This window comes from Prionailurus viverrinus, chromosome B3 (genome assembly GCF_022837055.1).
Source record: "Prionailurus viverrinus isolate Anna chromosome B3, UM_Priviv_1.0, whole genome shotgun sequence".
In the NCBI taxonomy this organism is placed as follows: Eukaryota; Metazoa; Chordata; class Mammalia; order Carnivora; family Felidae; genus Prionailurus; species Prionailurus viverrinus.
In genome coordinates, this window is record NC_062566.1 from 118,284,362 (window position 1) to 118,302,923 (window position 18,562).

The 18,562-nt window shown below is 50.6% G+C and overlaps 1 protein-coding gene across 2 annotated transcripts in view; it reads left to right on the plus strand.

Moving 5' to 3' along the window:
- The window catches only part of ADCK1 (aarF domain containing kinase 1), a 123,066-nt gene extending 104,504 nt beyond the window's left edge, over positions 1-18,562 (plus strand). For both annotated transcript variants that reach the window (XM_047864318.1, XM_047864317.1), the window contains exons 8-11: positions 8,353-8,502; positions 9,696-9,893; positions 15,139-15,332; positions 16,926-18,562. In XM_047864318.1, coding sequence (XP_047720274.1) covers positions 8,353-8,502; positions 9,696-9,893; positions 15,139-15,332; positions 16,926-17,097 — 714 coding nt within the window. In that variant the 3' untranslated portion in view covers positions 17,098-18,562. The remainder of the gene's footprint in view (positions 1-8,352; positions 8,503-9,695; positions 9,894-15,138; positions 15,333-16,925) is intronic.

The following is an 18,562-nucleotide window of genomic DNA, read 5'->3' on the forward strand; positions in this document are numbered from 1 at the left end:
TGACAACCTGAAGACCAGTCTTAGTAGCCAGTATCCGATAGACTCAGGTAGAGAAACACCAGATTCGGAGGCAGAAGACCTAAGTCCAAGCTCTAGCTCTGCCAGTGGCTTGCTGTGTGACCTTGGACAAATCACTTCCCCTCTCTGGGCCTCAGTTTTCTTGCGGAAGGCATTGGATTGGCTGGGCTTGAAGGGTACATCCCGCTTGAATATTTTACACAGCAGTGATTCCTGGCTTGCTGGGGAGCTAAGACTTCACCCATCTATTTCAGAATCACCAGGGGGAGCTTATTTTACAATACAGATGCCTGCTCCACCCCAGATTTATTCCAGAATCTGGAGTGGAAAGGGTTGCAAGAATCTGCATTTTAGCAAACTTCAGGTGGTTCAGATGCTGACTAGAGCCCAGCAGCCACCCGCCACCCGCCACCAGGCCAGCCTCCAGGCACGAGGCAGCCTGCCCAGGTGTGCTTGCTCACCTGGCGAGCATGAGGCCCTGGGGGGCCAGCAGCCTGCAGGGGCCCTCTTTTGTTTTAGTCTCTGCACCCGGAAACAGCACATTACCGAGGGCCTGACCTGCTGATCATATTTGCCAGTCACATTAAGAGCTGGTGACAGTGACTGTCATTGATTTTATTAAAAGTAAAGGTCGAGCAGGAGCATGCTTTCCTAGGCTGGATGGAGCCTCCTCAAACCAAAGGACGACTATTGATTGCAGACCTTTTATCGAAGGTTAATTGGATTTCAGTGAGTGTGTGTTTAAGACCCTGCCTGGGCTGAGGCTTAATTGAATTTGTGTGAAATTAGCTGAGAGAAAGGTGACAAAGTTGGGAGGTTGGGGGTGGTGGGGATGGGGCGTGGGGGCCCGGCAAGCAGACGTCTTCTGTCTGCCAGGAGTTGGGGTGGGTGCAGGGATGGGGGGCTTGCGAGAGATGCCTGGGAGTCAGCTGGGGGAAGAGGGCAAGGGGCTCCCAGTGCTCGTTTTGTTGACTTCGATTCAGTCCTCTGTCCTTGGGATGGCCCTCTGGGTATGTTGTGTGGGCCCCAGAGCCTGTCTGTTTGCCTCTCCGGAAAGTAAATCTTGGCTTGAGTCAAAGGTGGCGGGGTGGGTCGGGATCTGGGGTTCAGCTCTCTGGAAGCCTTCCCACAAATCCTCCTTTTTCAAGACCCCCAACTCCTGTTTCCAGAGGTGTCAGGGGCCCTCAGTCGCTGAGCCTCTCTGGGCTTGGGGCAGACATCAAGCGCCCCCCTTGCCAGCTTAGGGTCCCTTGTTGTCCTAAACCCGTTCTCAGTAGCTGTCTGCTCCCCCTCTGGCAGCACAGTCTTGCTCATCTCCTTTTCTCTGCCCTGTTGTTGGGGGCTCTTTGTATGGTTTCTGTTAGTCATTTTAGTGGGGTTGGGGATGGAGTAGAGTCAGTGCGCGGATTCAGTCTGCCACATTTAGCCAGAACCCCTGGCCGTGCTTCTTCCTTCCAGCAGTTTTAAAACCCATCCCCTGTCATGCTGGGAGCCGTGAAAGGGTCTCAACTGTGTCTTTCGGCAGACGTGTATCACGCACCTACTGTGTGCAGACACTGCGCATCGGTGCTGTACCTGAGGTGGGCACAGCGTGTGGGAGAAGGTGGTGCTGGGTGAGGCCTCACTGAGGCTGGGCGCTGTGGTGGGAGGCGCAGAGGGTTTCAAAGTAGCGGCACCCCGGGGTTGTGCCTGGCTCTGCCATTTGTTGGTCAGGTGCCCTTGGGTAAGTTACTTAAACTCTGATTTTCCACCTCTGTGCAGGTGGCATCACACCTGTACTTACTTCACAGGGTTCTTGTGCAGACTGCGGGCTGTGAAGTTTGTAAAAAAATCATTTACAGTTTATGGTATCATTATTCACAGAGGCATGTCTTCCTGAGAATGTTCTTTGCGCCCCTCCTTTCCACCTTCCTCTGTTGTCCTGGGTATGTAGACTTGGAAAATGAGCGGTGGTCATCGACTGAGCAAATGGTGACTCCCCATCTGTAAACGCCAGACTGCAGTTAGTCCCCCAGTTTCCCTGTGGTGAATACCACACTCAGTGGACCTCCGGCTCTATGTTAGGAGGTGCTTAGAGGACCAGGGAAGCAAGGCTGAAGAGGCACCAAGGACCCTACTTACTGAAATCACTAGAAAGAAATCATCTCCTCCCATTGTCCACATACAGAACTCCATAACTTGTCAGACCGAATCTTGAGAAGCATAGGGGATGTTAGAGAGATACAGGTGCATGAGACAGGTTCCTGGAGATTTCTCTCCCCAACAGCAGGGGTGTTAGGAGTGGAGTCGGCCTTCCTGGATTCTGGTACCAGCTCTGCTACTTACAAACCATGCTGCCTTGGTGAAGCCAGTCACCCTTTGGAAGCCCCAGCTGCCTCTTGTAAAGTGGGGTGCAGGAGAATAACCCATAGGATTGTTTGATGATTGAAACATGAAGCGTTGGGTGTAGTGCCCACAGCACATGCTCAATAGAAGTTGTTTTTATGCTGGAATTCCAACCCTCAGCCCCCTCTGTGGCACTAGTGGTCAAATAGTTGCCGGAAAGAGGAAATGTGTAGGGAACAAACCCTTTCCCCATTTCTTCTATTGACACAGGTAAGGTGGAAGGATGTGGAAATATTTCTCTGGAGTGCGCTGTGCCCAAGGCAGGGGATGTCAGATGTCGACAGCTCTTCCTTAACTGTGTCTTCAATAGTCCTAGCCCCTAGGACTCAGTCCCTCTGGTCGCTGTGATCATTTGAACCTGTCTGGCCGGGAGACCCTTATTGGCCTTGGGGATACCCCCTGTCCTGGCTCTCAGGTGATGTGTAACCCAGAGAAGCTTTTGCCAGGCTCCAAAATTAGAGTAACTCCCCCAGCTGCCTCTAATTAACCCACTCGCCACCTCTGTGGTTGGAGAGGCTCCCCATGTCTTCACATTTAGGGATTTCATCTCAATGTTGGCTCCTCCAAGATGGACCCTTTCCATGGATAGATTTGGCCTCACTGGGCAACAGCAGGTAATCTGAGGTTTATGGGTCCCCAGGGAGGTTCCCAGGGCAGCGTTTAAGGGTGGAGAGTAAAATTCTGTAGGCAGTGGTCTGGTCTGGTCTTTCAGGCTCTCAAGAAGCCTGGCCATAAACTGACAGAGAGCAAGGAGAGTTTGAATTATTAACCTCTTTATAGTTAATATTGGGCTACTTACATGATTATTAATATCCTGCAACACCAGCCTCCTGTTTCTTTGAGAGTTCTTGGCCTTGCTTGTATGACACCCCCAAGAACATAAATAGACGTTCCCTTGGGGGTGGGAATAAATTAATCCTTGCAATTATAGAATAATTAAAGCACTTTCAGCCAATTCAAGTTTTGAGAAAAATCCAAAAATAACTCCTTGATTTAAATATTATTTACTAAATTAATTCTTTACTCAGCCTTTTTATAGATTCCTGTTTTGTTTTTTTTGTTTTTTTTTTTTTTAACCTCCCCACTGTCAGGGCATAAAGGCATTGAGTAATTACTAAAGTCACTTATATGAATGGACATTCTTTTTACACGGAACAATTAAAAGACTTGTCACTGACTTTTTTTTCTAAAAAGAGTTATACTTTGGCTTTAGTTAACAGTTTTTTGGTTAGAGAAGCAGTCCTGGATTTCCCTCTGAGACTCTTTTCTCCAAATGGAATGCCTTCTTGGATGCTGTGAGGACCTTCAGAGGGTTTTGCTGCAGCCCCTGCCTTTAGGGGCTTCCCTGTGAGTGGAGGAGGAGTATAGCGAGGTGATTGACAGCTTGTTTCCTGGACCCAGACCACCTGGGTTTGGAGCTTGGTTTCACGAACTGCTGGCTGGGCGGCCAAGCTTCTTTCCTTTTTTATGTATTTCTTCCTCCACTTGTCTCCTACAGAGGATGGCTGTGAGTCCATGAAAAGTGCCTGGAATGGTGCCTGGCACAGAGTGTTAGCTGTTACCATTCTAAGAAGATGGCATTTCCTTGTCTTTATGCAAATGCCACTGTCACAGGGCAGGGGGCAGCCTTAGAGGAACTGAACATTTTTGCAAAGGAGACATACACGTGGCCAACTGGTACATGAAAAGGTGCTCAGCATCACTCGTCGTCAGGGAAATGCAAACCCAAACCACAAGGAGATATCACCTCACACCGGTTGGAACGGGCATCGAGAAGCTAAGAGAGCGAAGTGTTTGTTGGTGAGCATGTGGAGGAAAGGGGACGCTTGTACGCTGTTGGTGGGACTGCAGATTGGTACAGCCACTGTGGAAAACAGTGTGGAGGTTCCTCCAAAAAGTAAGAATAAAATGACCGTATGATTCAGCAGTTCACTTCTGGGTATATATGTGAAGGAAATTAAGTCAGTATCTGGAAGAGATACCTGCATCCCCATGTTCAATGCAGTATTTATATTTGTTTGCTCTTAATCACAAGACATAGCTAAATTATTATGGAAAGGGGATGGGAGAGAGGGTTGTGTGCCCAGCGATGGCCTTAGGTTTCTTCTGGGATCCTCGGTGTCTCTGAGTAAGAGGGGGGGCTGGCTGCCGTTCTCTGGGCAAAATGGTGCCAAGGAAGTATTTACTGAAACTCTGACAGATGTTAAGAAAAATTACCCAAAATTTAGAAATTAAGGGCAAGAGTGTGCAATGTGTCCTTTCACAGTCCTCCTTGGGTATTGTGCAGGCAGCCCACCGAGGGCTTTTTAATATCTAGAGAAATGTACTTTTGTTTGATTCTGCTGTTGACAATTAATTAGGGGCTCAGACTGAAGTCGTATGTCAACCTGTAGATCTTATCCTGTAGAGATATGCAAATAATTTCTGCCCAGGGGAAAAGATAACCTCAAAGGTTACGATTTCCTTACTGCTCTGTAGAGCAATAACCAGTTTTATATCTAATCCAGGAATCTCAGTCTCTTATTCCTGTTTAAGTTCCCATAAATACCCAGTCCCTCAAAATTCTCTGAACCTGCTCTTTTTATGTGCTCCTCTATTGGCGAGGTGAACAATCTTTGGCATGTATTCATCCTATATTCTTATGAGTTATGTTTTTAGCCTTTTGAAAATGAAACTTCGATCAAAGTGATAATGGTTACGTTTTTTTCTCCAAGTCTTAGATCATAAGCTGCCACATCACAACAAACACATTTGTGTGTCTTCTGTAGTATGAAGCACCTTGAGGTCTATGCAGATCTAGCAGACACATAGTGTATGGTATCGTATATGGTGTGGTATACAAAGTGCTTTCCCAGATGCGGTCACATTTTGACCTTGAATGTCGAGGTTACCCTGGGAGGAAGCAGAGCAGCTGGAATTAGTTCCACTTGACAGCTAGGGGAACTTAGACCCAGACTGAGAAGGCAGGTCACTTGTCCTCGGGTCACTCATGCCATGAGTGGCAGTGCCAAGAGGGCTCCAGAGCAAAGCTGACGGCATAGGCTGGTTTCCCCTCTTGTCTGTCTCTGTTGGTGAAATCTGGTGAAGGTGAACATCAAGAACAGCTCCCAGATGCAAAGACACCCAAGGAGGGGCAGCTGGCTGGGGTGTCGAAATGGAGGGGGCCACTTGATGGCTTTGCCTGCATGTGTACGAGCTTCAGTTGGCAGTGCCTCTTGCTCCTCCTGCTCCGGCAGCAGCTCACTCCTCATGGGCAAGGGCTCCCCCGTCCTGAGTCCCCAGATCCCCGGGGGCTATCTTTCAATGTAGTAATAGGGGGCCCAGAGCGATTAGCAATATTTCAGAGAGCTCAGGGGAGATCATACATCTCCCCATGACAGGTCTGCCCAGACTAAATGAAATGTCATTTCTCTGCTTTTGGCTGGAATTCTGTCAGCTCAGTCTGGCTGTACTGCTTATCTTGGGCTGATCAGGAGCCCTGATTGGACCTTATATGCATCCTTGACAAATAAAAATGAATTATTACTTAATAAATGCAATTGGTTTGGCAAATGCATCCTTTCAGAGCATGGCTCCATGGAGCTCCGAAGAGCCTAACAAAGGGCTTCTCAAAAGGGGACTTGCCGGCTCAGCCGGGACCAACTCCACTGGGCCCGCCTCCAAGGAAACAGAAAATGGTGGCCCTGGGACATCTGACATCTCAGCCTGAGGCTGAGCACCTGACCTGGGGCAAAGTCCTCCAAATGCCAGCAGAGTACCTGGCATTCATTTCCCCCAGCATGACATTGGAGAGGTGTCAGGACTTGAGACAATCTCTTTAACCCCGGTGTCTTCATCTCTTAAAAAATGTAATGGACCCTGGTCTGCCACTCTCCCAGGAGTGTTGAGAGGAGTCAGTAAAAACGGGGCTCCCAGGAGGGGTCACTGGGCTCCAAGCACCCGGATGTTCTCACTTGTGAGTGGCACTACTGTTGTTTCCGTTGTACAGAAGCTGAGAGTATCAGCAACCTGTTTAAGGTCACAGAGTTCACTTGAGAAGTGCAGACATTGTCATGAGCCTGCGTGGTAGAGTGGTTACTAGAAGACTGCGGGGTCACACCTGGCTTGGGTCCTGGCTCCACCTATCTGTAGTCCTTAGCTCTGTATAAGTTGCACCCCGATGAGTCTCAGCTTCTTATCTGCAAAATAGGGATCATAATTGTACCTACATGTAAAGCTGTTATAAGGCTGTCAGCTATTGTAGGGTGATTCTTGATGATTTATTTTGGAGCCAATTACAATTGATTGGGATTCAGAAGAGATGAAGGGGGTTAGGATAAGCATGAAGGCAGGAACCACAGCATCTCAAAAAAACATAGGCAAGGGTTTTATTCATGTTGAAGGCAGAGTCCTATATTCACATGTTTGGCTTATTATAGGCAAGTGGATGCTGAGTAGAACCAGTCTGTGGTATGTAAATTATACCTCAGTAAAGCCATTTAACAAAATAGAGCCAGTCCTTGCCATCTTAGGAGCTCATAATAGTGAGCTACATGGTCATTAGTCAAATAATGACACAAATAGTGCGCTAGTACCGTGAAAGAATAGTACAGAGTTCTATGAGAGTTTATGCCAGGAGAACCTCATCTAGGCTGGGAGGTCAAGGAAGGCATCTCCAGAAAAGTGATGCTGAGCTGGGGTGGGGAGGAAGACAGGGGTGAACCAGGTGAAGGGAGGGAGGTGGGAGGAAGGCTCTTGGCAGATGGACTATCATGTGCAAAGGTCCTGAGGTAGGAAGGTACAGGGTCATTGGATAAGAGAAAGAGCACAGACGTGACTGTAGTATCGTGGCGTGAGATAAGACCGGGGAGGGAGGCTGGGCCTGGTTGTGCAGGGCTTTGTAGGCAAAGGAAAGGAATTGAACCTTCATCTTAAGACCCTACTCCTTGTGTTTCCCACCCGTGGGCCCCAGCTCCTCTCCTCTGGCTAGGACATATTTGCTAGTGACCATGGGGTCCAGCAGGGACTGAGAGAAATGTCAAGGGCAGTGTGTGTCCTGGGGCATCAGCTTTGTGAGTTGAGCCTCTCTTTGTCCTCTGGAAACCCATTGGCAGACCATCTGTGGGCCCAGGTCTGGTGCTATTCAGCAGCTGTTCCCTAGCTGGGAAGAGGCTTTTAGCTTTAATAAAAAGGGAGTAAAGATAAGAAGACCGCCTCGGCATGGAGGGCAGCAGTGACAGGATGATTTAAATGGCCTCTCCAGTGTCATTTCTTCTGTGCAGACATCATAAATCAGATTAGCCCTGGTCTCTGGCAGGGAGGCGCGAAGGGAAAGGGGCCTGAAGGAAAGGGGAGCAGGGCCTGAAGGAAAGGGGAGGACTCTGGGTCCTCCTGGGCCTCCAGCCCAGAGCTGGTGGAACAGCTCTAGGGGTGCCAGGGTAACGTATTCCTGATCCATAGCCCTCTAGACCTGCTTGTTGGAGAAAGGGAAGTTGGGATGGTGTCACAACCACTCCAGCTCTCCAGCTCATCTTTAGCTTTGGTGGGAGAATGAAGATCCTGAGAAAAGAATAGGGAAGAGAAGGATTGGGGAAGAGTGGAGGGCAGGGGTTGGGGTGGGAGTTACAGCCTTTGGGCATGCTTGAAGCAGTGGTTCTACCTCGTTCTATATTATGGTCACCTTGGGAACTTTAAAATAAGTGCTGATGCCTGGGACCACCTCTAACACTTCTGAGTTCTCGGTGATTCTACTATGTGGCTGAAGTTGAGGATAACTGGATTAGAACTCAGCTTCTGTCTTAAACTCAAGAACTATACAATCACAAGCCATTTGTCCCACCATGACCACTCAGGCCCACCCAGCACTGCTGGCCTTCCTCTTGAAAGTGACCAGATTGAGGGGCCAGTGTCGAAGTCTCTGAGATAGGTATTCATGTGGTGTAACTCCCACCTGCCTCCCTTCTCTTTCAGATTTCACGCCACCTGGGAAAAATATACAGCGAGATGATCTTTGTCAATGGTTTTGTGCACTGCGACCCCCACCCTGGCAACGTGCTGGTGCGGAAGCACCCGGGCACAGGAAGGGCAGAGATTGTCCTGTTGGACCACGGGCTCTACCAGGTAGAAGAGGCCTTTTTCACCCAGCCAGTCCAGGGTCTGGTCCTGGGATCAGAGGTTGCTGATCTCCTGATCGGCCACAGACACGGGAGGCAGATATCCAGGGCAGATGGAGAGGCCCTGCCCTACCCCTAGAGCTGTTGTTCTGTGTAAGTCACATCATACGAGCTCTCTCCAGTTGAATGAGGTTGGTAATGCTTCCTTTATAGGCTGCTGTGGGGAGTAGATGGGGATATGCCTGGGTATGTGCAGGTGCTTTGTCAGCTGTAAAAACCTTGCTTCCCAGGGAAGCCCAGGCCAGCCCACTGGGAAATGAGCTGCCCTTGGATGAGCTGGGAATTCAGGGTAAGGAGGTAACTCAGCCCCAGGGAGGACGTAATGTGTAGTGGGAAAGAGGGCCAGGAACTGATAGGATACCCCTATCCTATCAGAGTCTGGATACCCCCAGACTCTGTCCTCTGGAACTTGGGACTCATCTGGGTTCAGGTGAGCCATGGTCTCCTGCCTGGAAGTTGGGAAGTTCACTGCCAGTCCTGGGAACCAGGGCCTATCTTGAGTTTATGGCAGATGGTCCTGGGGAGGTTTCCCCAATGACCTCTTACTCCTCCCCTCAGGGCCTTGATCCCACCTCCCAAAATCTTGGCCTCCTTTGAAAGACTTACTGACATTGGGTACGTTGGTTTGAGGTAGGCCAGCTGCTGTCAGACACAGCCCCCCAAACAAATGATGGCCCAGACACAACAGACATCTAATTGTTGTCTCGGGTAGGTGGAGGTGTCTGAAGGCAGGGGCTGACTGAGGCTCTGCCCCACAGGCTTCCCTGGGGGTGGGCTCATCATCCTCCAGCAGCAGGGGTGGGGGCTCAGAGCAGTATGCGTGGGAGAGTTTTTGGCAGCTGGATGTGGAGCTTCTGCCACATTCCATTGGTCAGAGCTTGAGCAGAGGGCCACATCCAAGTAGGAGGGAGGCGGGGAATATGATTTTAGTGGGCAATTGGTAGCTTCTGGCCCTCAAGACCAAGGCTGGCCAGATAGTAGCTTTGAACTTGGGCCTTCAGGGATGGCTGAACTTTGGGAGAGAAGCAGATGTCATGCCCTAGTTCCCCGGTCTTCCCCTTCACTGTGATCATACCAGCCAGGGTCTAGGTCTTCTGTGGGGAAAGGAGGCTCAGGTCCTGCCACATTGTCCCCACACAGGTGCTCACGGAGGAGTTTCGGCTGGATTACTGCCACCTCTGGCAGTCGCTGATTTGGACTGACATGGAGAGAGTGAAGAAGTACAGCCAGCGCCTGGGAGCCGGGGACCTCTACCCCTTGTTTGCCTGTATGCTGACGGCCCGGTCTTGGGACTCAGTCAACAGGGGCATCAGCCAAGCCCCGGTCACCGCCACTGAGGTGGGTGGTCCCCTCCTGGCCCTGTCTTCTCCTGAATGCAAGGGGTGGGGCCAGGGATGGTCTTTGGACCCCTGCCAACCCAGGGCCTGAGGTTGTGGGCTGGTGGGCTGTGGCAATGGGACTGTGGGCAGCACTGGAGATATACTGGAGGAGAAGCCGCAGCCCTGGATGCAAGGAGGGAGAGGAAACGGTGTCTCACTGTATCCCTCCTGGCCTTACCAACCTGGTCGTGTTGACTGTATAACCCAGACTGCTGTGGCTTTTGCTCCAACATTCTCACATGAGATTTCAGGCTTCCACCAAGTTCTCCTCCAAGACTTCTAGAAATCCCCAGGGACTGTCTCATCGATAAGTCTAGTTCCACTTGAGCTGTCTCCTGCTGGGCACGGTCTCCCATTGCAAACTTCCTGTAGGGCTCCCTACTGGGGAGAGCACCTCAGTTCCCCACACGGCCACTTGTCCCATTGTTCTCCCTGAGTGTGTAGCGAAAACAGCTTTGTAGTTCATTTCTCTGTTGGATCTAGATGAGAATCCCATGGAATCTGGGCTGAGACTGGTCCTAGGAACCCCTCCTCCCTATACTCGCTGCCACCTCCCTCCCAGGCTTCTCATTCTCTCATGGAATTGGCTTCTGTCTTCCCAGCTTGCTGGACCCATGCACACTTGCCCATAGCCGTGTGGGGACGGGCTTAGGTTCAGCCGAGGCCCCTGCTCAAGGTTCTGCTTGTGCAGTCAGATAGACCTGGATTCTAGTTGCAGATCCTGCTCTTCCTGGTGGCATGGCCTTGGATGGTTCTTGCCACCTCTTGGAGACTCACAGTCCTCCTTAAGCTGCCTTGTGATGGGGGCCTTTAGGAATGGCTGGATGGAATCTCAAATGTCGTCACCAAAGAGACCACCTCTCCTGTCTCTTGGCTCTGCTTTCCTGAAAATTGACATCATTCCCCCTCAAGCTTGGTGGCAGCATTGACTGCCAGCTGCCCCAGGCTTGTGTGGCTTTAAAGCTCATTATCTTGGAAGTGAGACCATCTCCTTCCTTTGTTAAATAGGGATGATAATTTCAGGGATGCTTTATTGATAATGCATGTAAAGTGCCTGCCCATAGTTCCTGAAGTTTGTTCATTGAACAAACATTTGTTTTTGCTGAAACCTAAACTAGGTGCTGGGGATCCAAAGATGAACAGACAGGCCTTCCATGTAATTTGCACTGTGATTGAGGGAGACAGACAGTAAACAAGTGAACAAACAGGTAAATGGAATAATTGCAGGTTACGGGTATGGGAGGCAACAGGTGGGGTGAGTAATGGGGGTGCTGTAGACTGGGTGCTCAGAGATCTTGCTGGGAGCTGACATCTGAGTTCTGGAGGACAAGAAAAGCACCAGCCAAGGCAGAGCTTGGAGAAAGCATTCCAGGCAGAGGGCACACGATGCCACAGAGCAGGAGGAGAAAGCGTCAGCATGGTCTGGATTGTGGGGAGGTGGGTGGTGGAATGGGAAGAATTTGGGGTGCTGGGCAGAGAGAGCATCACACGGGGTCTCATAAGCCATGGGAAGAGGTTCGGATTAGTTCTCAGTACAAAGCAAAGCAGGTGTCAAGCAGGAGAAGGATGTGCCCAGAGTTGTTACTTTAAGTACCTCTCTGGACGGGGCAGGATGAGCACAGGGGCAGTCAGTCAGGAGGCTGGAGGTGAGGGGGGCGCAGATCTCACTAGGGGCAGCAGAGCTGGAGGGAAGCAGATGGAGCCAGGGTGTACTTTGGATGGAAGATTGGGAGGCCTTTCTGTCAACTTGGGTGTGGAGAGGAGGCAAAGGGCGGGGAGTCAAAGTTGCATCCCAACGTGTTGGGGTCAGGCGTAGGGTAGGGGGTGAAGCTACTTCCTGGCATAGGGAAGACTGGGAAGGACATAGTTAGGGGGCAGGAGACAGTAGTTAGAGCATTCAGATGGAGGTGTCATGGGCAGCCAAGCTTGGAGCTCCAAGAACGAGTCCAGGCTCAAAATACAAATTTGAGAGTTCTCAGGGTATACTTGGTATTTAAAGCCTCAGAGATGGGTAAGATTGCATGGCGCACAGTAGGTACTTGGTGTATCATATGTTTTTTTTTTTTAATTTAAAAATCTTGTTTTTGTTTTTGAGAGAAAGAGCACGAGTAGGGGGAGGGGCAGAGAGAGAGGGAGACACAGAATCCGACACAGGCTCCAGGCCCTGAGCTGTCAGTACAGAGCCCTATGCAGGGCTTGAACTCACAAACCATGAGATTGTGACCTGAGCCAAAGTTGGACTGAGCCACCCAGGTGCTCCTGATATGTGTTCTTATGAATTACTCACTTATAAAGACCCAGCATAAATGCTATGTATTAGTCTGCTTGGGTTGGTGTAGTAGAATACCACTGATGAGGTAGCTTGAGCAACAGAAATCTATTTTCTCACAGTTCCGAAGACCAGAAGTCCAAGATCAAGTTATCATCAGGATTGGTTTCTGGTGTAGCCTCTCTTCCTGGCTTGTAGACAGCTGCCTTCTCGCCGTGACTCACACGGCCTTTCTTCTGTGTGTACACGCTCCTGGCTTCTCTTCCTCTTCTCTGAGGGACATCAGTCCTATTGGGTTAGAATATAAAGTCACACTTCACCCTTATGAAGTCACTTAATTTTGTTGACCTCTTTGAAGGCCTTGTCTCCAAATACAGTCACACTCGGGTTAGGACTTCAACGTATTGATTTGGGACACAATTCAGTCCATAACACCAGCCAGGAAGCTCCTGTTCATCACCTTTGCCAAACATGGTCCCTTAATACTTGTATCACTCACATGCACGCCATCTTAGACTCTGAGAGTGGCTGTTTGTATACTTCTGTGAATTCTCCAGCTAGGTGGTGAGTACCTGGAGGGCAAGAATCCTTTCTTACACATCTTTTTATAAAGGCCTGCAGTCCTGGGACCACATCTAACAGAGAGGTATTGGTGTAGTGGAGACACCAATATATGTAGTCTGGAGACATGGAATCCATTTCCTCACTTTGGACAAAAACCCGGAGAGAGAATAAACTTAGCTGCTCCAGACAAGCCCCAACCCAGTCTCTGAGATGTAAGGGTTCCATTTTTCTGAGTCTTAGTCTTATTGAGAATGAGTGTAACCTCCAACATTGTGTCAGGGTAGATGTTTTTCCAACTAAAAGTGGCTTAAACATTTAAGCATTTATTTTCTTCATAACAAGAAGCCTGGAGGTAGGTGGGTCCAGGTTGGTTAACTGAGTAGATCAGCAATTCAGGGCTCTGGGCTCATGGTTCTAAGATGCCTGTGGCAGTTACAGGCTTCACACCTTTATACCCTGATTGATGTCCAGAGGTGGGAATTAGGGGCCATTTCTTCTCATATATTGTTCCTTAACAAGAAAACCTTTCCCAGAGGGTTCAAAAGACTCCCCCCTAGGTCAATTGGCCAGAATTGTGTCTCATGTCTATGCCTGAGCCAATCACTTGGCAGAGGCATTCCGCTCAGGGCACACCATGGCTGAGATCAATCAAGATCCCCCACCCTGGGGCTAGGGAGGGGCTGGCCTCCCTGAAGAACATGACCCCAAGGGGTCAAGTGAATAAAAATGCGGTTCTTTCGAGAAAGGAGAATGAGGAATGGCTGTTGGGTAGGCACCCAACAGAGTCTACTGCAGACACTCACCAACAGGATAGTCCAAGCTTGAAGAGATGCCCCCTAGAGGGAGCCTGCGTGGGTGCAGGTGCTCTGAGAGGGGCTGTCTCCATCCAGGTCAGCCTGACCTTGCTGAGGGGGTCCCTATGGTGAGCAAGGCCTTGATCTGGCCTTAACCCTCGGGCAGGGTGGCCTGTAGCTATGGTGGGAGGCGGTGGGGAGACAGACAGCCTCAGTGTCTGGCTTGGTGTTGAGATGTTCCAGTCTGATAGCTTCTGCCTGAGGGACATTTTGAGTTTCACAGCTACTCAGTTATCAGCAGTGCACACATATTCCAGAAAGGGCTGAGAGTCCTGCTTTTGCTGCAGAAGGCGGCTGCGTGGGGAAGCCTTTGGCAGCATTGCTGCGCCCCTTGTCATGACTTGGATTAACACCAAGCATCTCCCCGATCCTTATCTCTGCTGTCCCTCTTGGTCAGACTGGGAGGTGGGCCCAGGGGGCCTCAGCATTCCCAGTTTTTAGGTGAGGACCCTGGGTTCTAAGAGATGAAAGGACTTGCCCAGGGTCGGGGTCCCCGCTGTGAGGTGAGAGGAGGCAGATCCTGGTGGTGGTGGTGGCCTGGGCTGTACAAGGATTCCAACCCTGACTCACCACTTACTAGCTGTGGCCCATAGGCAGGTTGCCTAACTTCTCAGTCCTTTGGTTTCCTTTTCTCAAACGCGGGTGATACATTTACCTGATAGGGTCATTGTGAGAATTAAATGAGCTAATGCCTGCAGCCATTTTCTCTGGAGATTGAGAAGAGGTCAGAAGTGCACCATCATGCTCAGGGCTCTGGCTGGGGGCAGGTGTTTGCGCAGAGCCCTGCAGAGTTCAGGGGCAGGGAAAGAAGCCAGACCTCACACTCAGACACCAGCATGGGGTAAGCCCTGGCTCCTGCTCTTTGGGCAGCGGGACCTCAAGCACTGAGTGGGCGGCGGGGCTCTGGGTGTGTCTGGTGGGGCACAGAGTCAGGCAGGGGATAGAGCTAGACTTTGGAGTTGGGTTGGGGTCAGGAGCTGAGGTCTATGAACTGCACCAGCCTGGGCTTGGCTGAAGGGATGGGGGACATGACTCAGCTGGCACCAGCTTCCAGGGCTCCTTCCAGGCCTGTCATCAAATTGGTGGCCAGTGAGAAAAGCCTTGGTTCACCTCACATGGGTGAACCCTTGGGCCAAGAGGCTAGCTAAGTCCAGCCTCATCAAACGGCTGATGAGGAAGTAGACTTCCTGCCCCAGTCAGTACTGGCTCGTGGGCTCGGAGGATCGGTATTGGTGACCTTGGGGAGCCAAGAATGGCAGAGGTCCTGTCGATGTGCTCCTGTACTGCGTCCAGTGCTAGGCCAGAAGTTGGGGTGAGACGTCATATCCAGGTTTGTCAGACTACAAAGCCCCGTGTTAAGCTTCCTTCTGGGGAGCTCCCTAGTGGCACCGAGGCAGCCATATGCTAGAAGATCCCTTCTGGAGCCTCCTTGCAGCCCCTCAGCCATAGGCAGCTACCACCCTGAGCCCCACTTCCCACACCAACTCTCCATGTCTGTCTCCCTGTTGCTGCTTCAGGACTCGGAGATCCGCAACAATGCCGCCAACTACCTCCCCGAGATCAGCCAGCTCCTCAACCACGTCCCTCGCCAGATGCTGCTCATCTTCAAGACCAATGACTTGCTCCGTGGGATTGAGGCTGCCCTGGGCACCCGTGCCAGTGCCAGCTCCTTCCTCAACATGTCGCGTTGCTGCATCAGAGCGCTGGCCACGTGAGTGTGGGCTCTGGCCTCTCCTTCCCTCCTAGCTCCCTGGCCTGCTCCAGGGGTCTCATTTGCCTCCACTTTCTCCCACCAGTCCCCAAGGCTTTGCCTGAGCTCCCTAGCCTGCACCTGTCCTTGGAGGAAAAGTTAGGGGCAGGAGACAGCTCCAGTGAATTCGCTGATTCCGGGCTGTGTTTTTGGGCGGTCCAGAGAGCCACCTGTACTTTAAACTATGTGGATTTTAGGACCTCACCCTCCTAGTCAGGCTTTCCAGGTAATTTTTTTTTTAATTTTTTAAAATGTTTTATTTGTTCCTGAGAGAGAGAGAGAGAGAGAGAGAGAGAGAGCGCGTGTGAGCGCATGAGCGGGGGAGGAGCAGAGCAAGAGAGGGACACAGAATCCGAAGCAGGCTCCAGGCTCTGAGCTGTCAGCACAGAGTCCAACATGGGGCTCTAACTCACAAGCCATGAGATCATGACCTGAGCCAAAGTTGGACGCTTAACCAACTGAGCCACCCAGGCACCCCTAGGTGATTCTTACCTTCACTAAAGTTTGAGATGCTTTCTGAGAGTCTCAGTCCCATCCAAGTGTCCCCTGGGCTTGGAATCAGGACACCCTGATGCACGCATCTCATCTCTAACTGGTCCCAGGACCCGTCTCCGCAGGATCGGTTAAGCGGCAAGGCCAATGTTCTTTTCCCTGCACGTGTGGCCCTGACTCAGGGAAGTGTCGCCAGCAGGTTCACTTGGGATATCAGATCTTTTTAGATGCCTCAGTGCCCTTGGAGTATTGGTGAGGGAGGGAAGGTGCTTCCTCAGGGAGGTATTGCTAGAGAAGTGAAGGTTCTAGGCCTTTCTCCCTGAGTGTGCAGATACATGGTAATGGCCATGCTCTGGCTGAATTTTCTCTTCTGAGAGAGGAGGCCTAGACTGGTGTCAACTCCCATCCATCCAGTGCAGGGAATGGGTCATTTTGGCAAATTGATGAAGGGAGTGTTGACCACATACATCATGCAACCATGATCAGATATTGAATTAGATTATAGCAAAATAGACTGCACACAGAAAGGTCTGAGCATGATTTATTCTTTGAGGGTTCTGGGAACCAAGTCTTAAAGGGTCATTATCATAACACCAATTTTTGTCATGTCCTTTTGTTAGTGCAGAAGGGGTTGAGCTGGGTTGAATCCATACTGGCCTCAGCCTCTCAGGGCCACCTGACCTAGTTTCCAGGTGATTCAGTCTCAGAAAGTTTGGGAAAGCTTTTATACTGAATTTGGGGGATTCAGGATTAGCATATATTTACTAACCTTCCAGAAAAAGGGACACATTGGAATGTTCTACCCAGTGGGTCTATTAGATCTTTGATGCCCTGTGAAACCGCTGCTTTTATTACCCCACTTATCTGGAAAGTTCCTTTGGAGTAGTTGAGTCCCTCTGGTCTCTGGGTGGGTGGGCAGTGCTATGATCATGTAACCAGGAGTTATCCGCCAGGGCAGGGGCCTGGTAAGTTGACTAAGTCAGGATCTTCTGTTGTTGTGATACTGAGTGCTTCTTGCCTCTTTATCTCTTGTTCTCTCCTCCCTTCTTGTCTGTCCTGCAGGCACAAGAAGAAGAGTACCTGTTCGTCCTTCAGAAGGGCCCAGATCTCTTTCAGCGAGGCCTTCAACTTATGGCAGATCAACCTTCATGAACTCATTCTGCGTGTGAAGGGGTTGAAGCTGGCCAGCTGGATCTTGGCCTTTCTTTGCTGGCTGTTGCCCGCTCCATACTGAGTGGACTTGCTGTCCCCTTTCCCTTTCCAGTGTGATTCTGGTGGGCAAGTTGACTTTTCACTCCACTCCTCTGTCTTGTCTCCACCCAGGTGCCCTATTTCTGTCACATGGTGGCCTGGGGCCCCATGATCATTGTCCATGGCACCACTATACTTCACACCTCTGGAATCCCTCCCCTATGCTGTAGCCCTTGTCTCTGGGCCCGCAAGCTGTCCCCTGCAGTAGGCTTCTCCCCTGACCCAGGGAGATGGCCCACCACTCTAGGTGGGTGCCATGGGGCTGGATGTCACCCTACTTCTGGTAACAACTCCTGTTGTCAGGATGGACCATGAATCCCACTGACTTCCTACGTGAATTCCTACATTTAACTTGTGGGCACTTTGATTTTGTTGGAAGAGAGCATTGTTTCTGATCTTGCTGGGAACAGATTCCCTCTCCTTGTCCTGTCACTCCCCAGAGGTGTTGCACCTGAGCAAGGTGGCTCGGCATCCGGGGCATGAGTTCACTGCTGTCACGGTGACCCCTTTGGTGTTTTATGTACTGTGTTTCAACAAAACCCCTTGAGGGTTGCAGGGAAGGGCTTTGTTGATGGGATTTTTATTCTAGGTTGGGGCTGAGTCCACATTGGCCATTAGGTAAGAGTGGACCTGGGTGCCTTGTGCCACTGTGTTTTGCTTGGCATCTTGCCCCTGTCATCCTTCCAGCCTTTCCCTGTGTGGCCGCTTCCTGCCGCATGGAGGCTTTTCTTACTTTCCAAGACTCTGACGCTTTGGTCAGAGGAGTTGAGAAGCCCAAGGCCAAGAACTCAGAGGCTCATCTGAAACTTCTGCCTTTGGTTTCTCTGGGCTCTCCACCTGCTTTGTTCTACTCATTGCATCCTGACTTAGCCCTTCGGCTCCTCATTTGACGCCCTCAGTCCTGGAGACTGTAGTGTAAGCCTCAGTCACTGTGGCTAGGGTTCCACTCTGGAGCCTCCTTGTCTCCTGTCTGGACTCCATGCTTCCATCTGTTGCCCACGGCCAGGGCTGCCCCGCCCCCACTCAGTCATCTGCTCCTGTTTCTGGGTCATCCCCATAGTCCTGCTCTAACTCCAGGTCCCTGAGAAACTCCACATTTGGCAGGTCCTACTATTACCGAGCACCTGTGCTCACCGGCAGTAATTGTGTTTGAGTGTCTCTGATCTTACTTCATCCCATTCACAGGGGCAGAAAGCCCCTGAATCCAACTCTCATCTTCTCTTTGTTCATAATACAACAAGCAGGTTTTCCACTGAGCAGAGATGATTTTCAATCCCTTTATTTCCTGAAAGAATTAATTGTTCTTAGTGACCAGTTGGATGCACCCGGGGACCTGGGAGAATAATTTGTAAGATCTGTTATTAATCATGAGGATGCATGCTGCATATTATATTTTATGGTGTCTTTTATAGCCACTGAAGTAAATATATAATGTCCTTTTTGTTCAA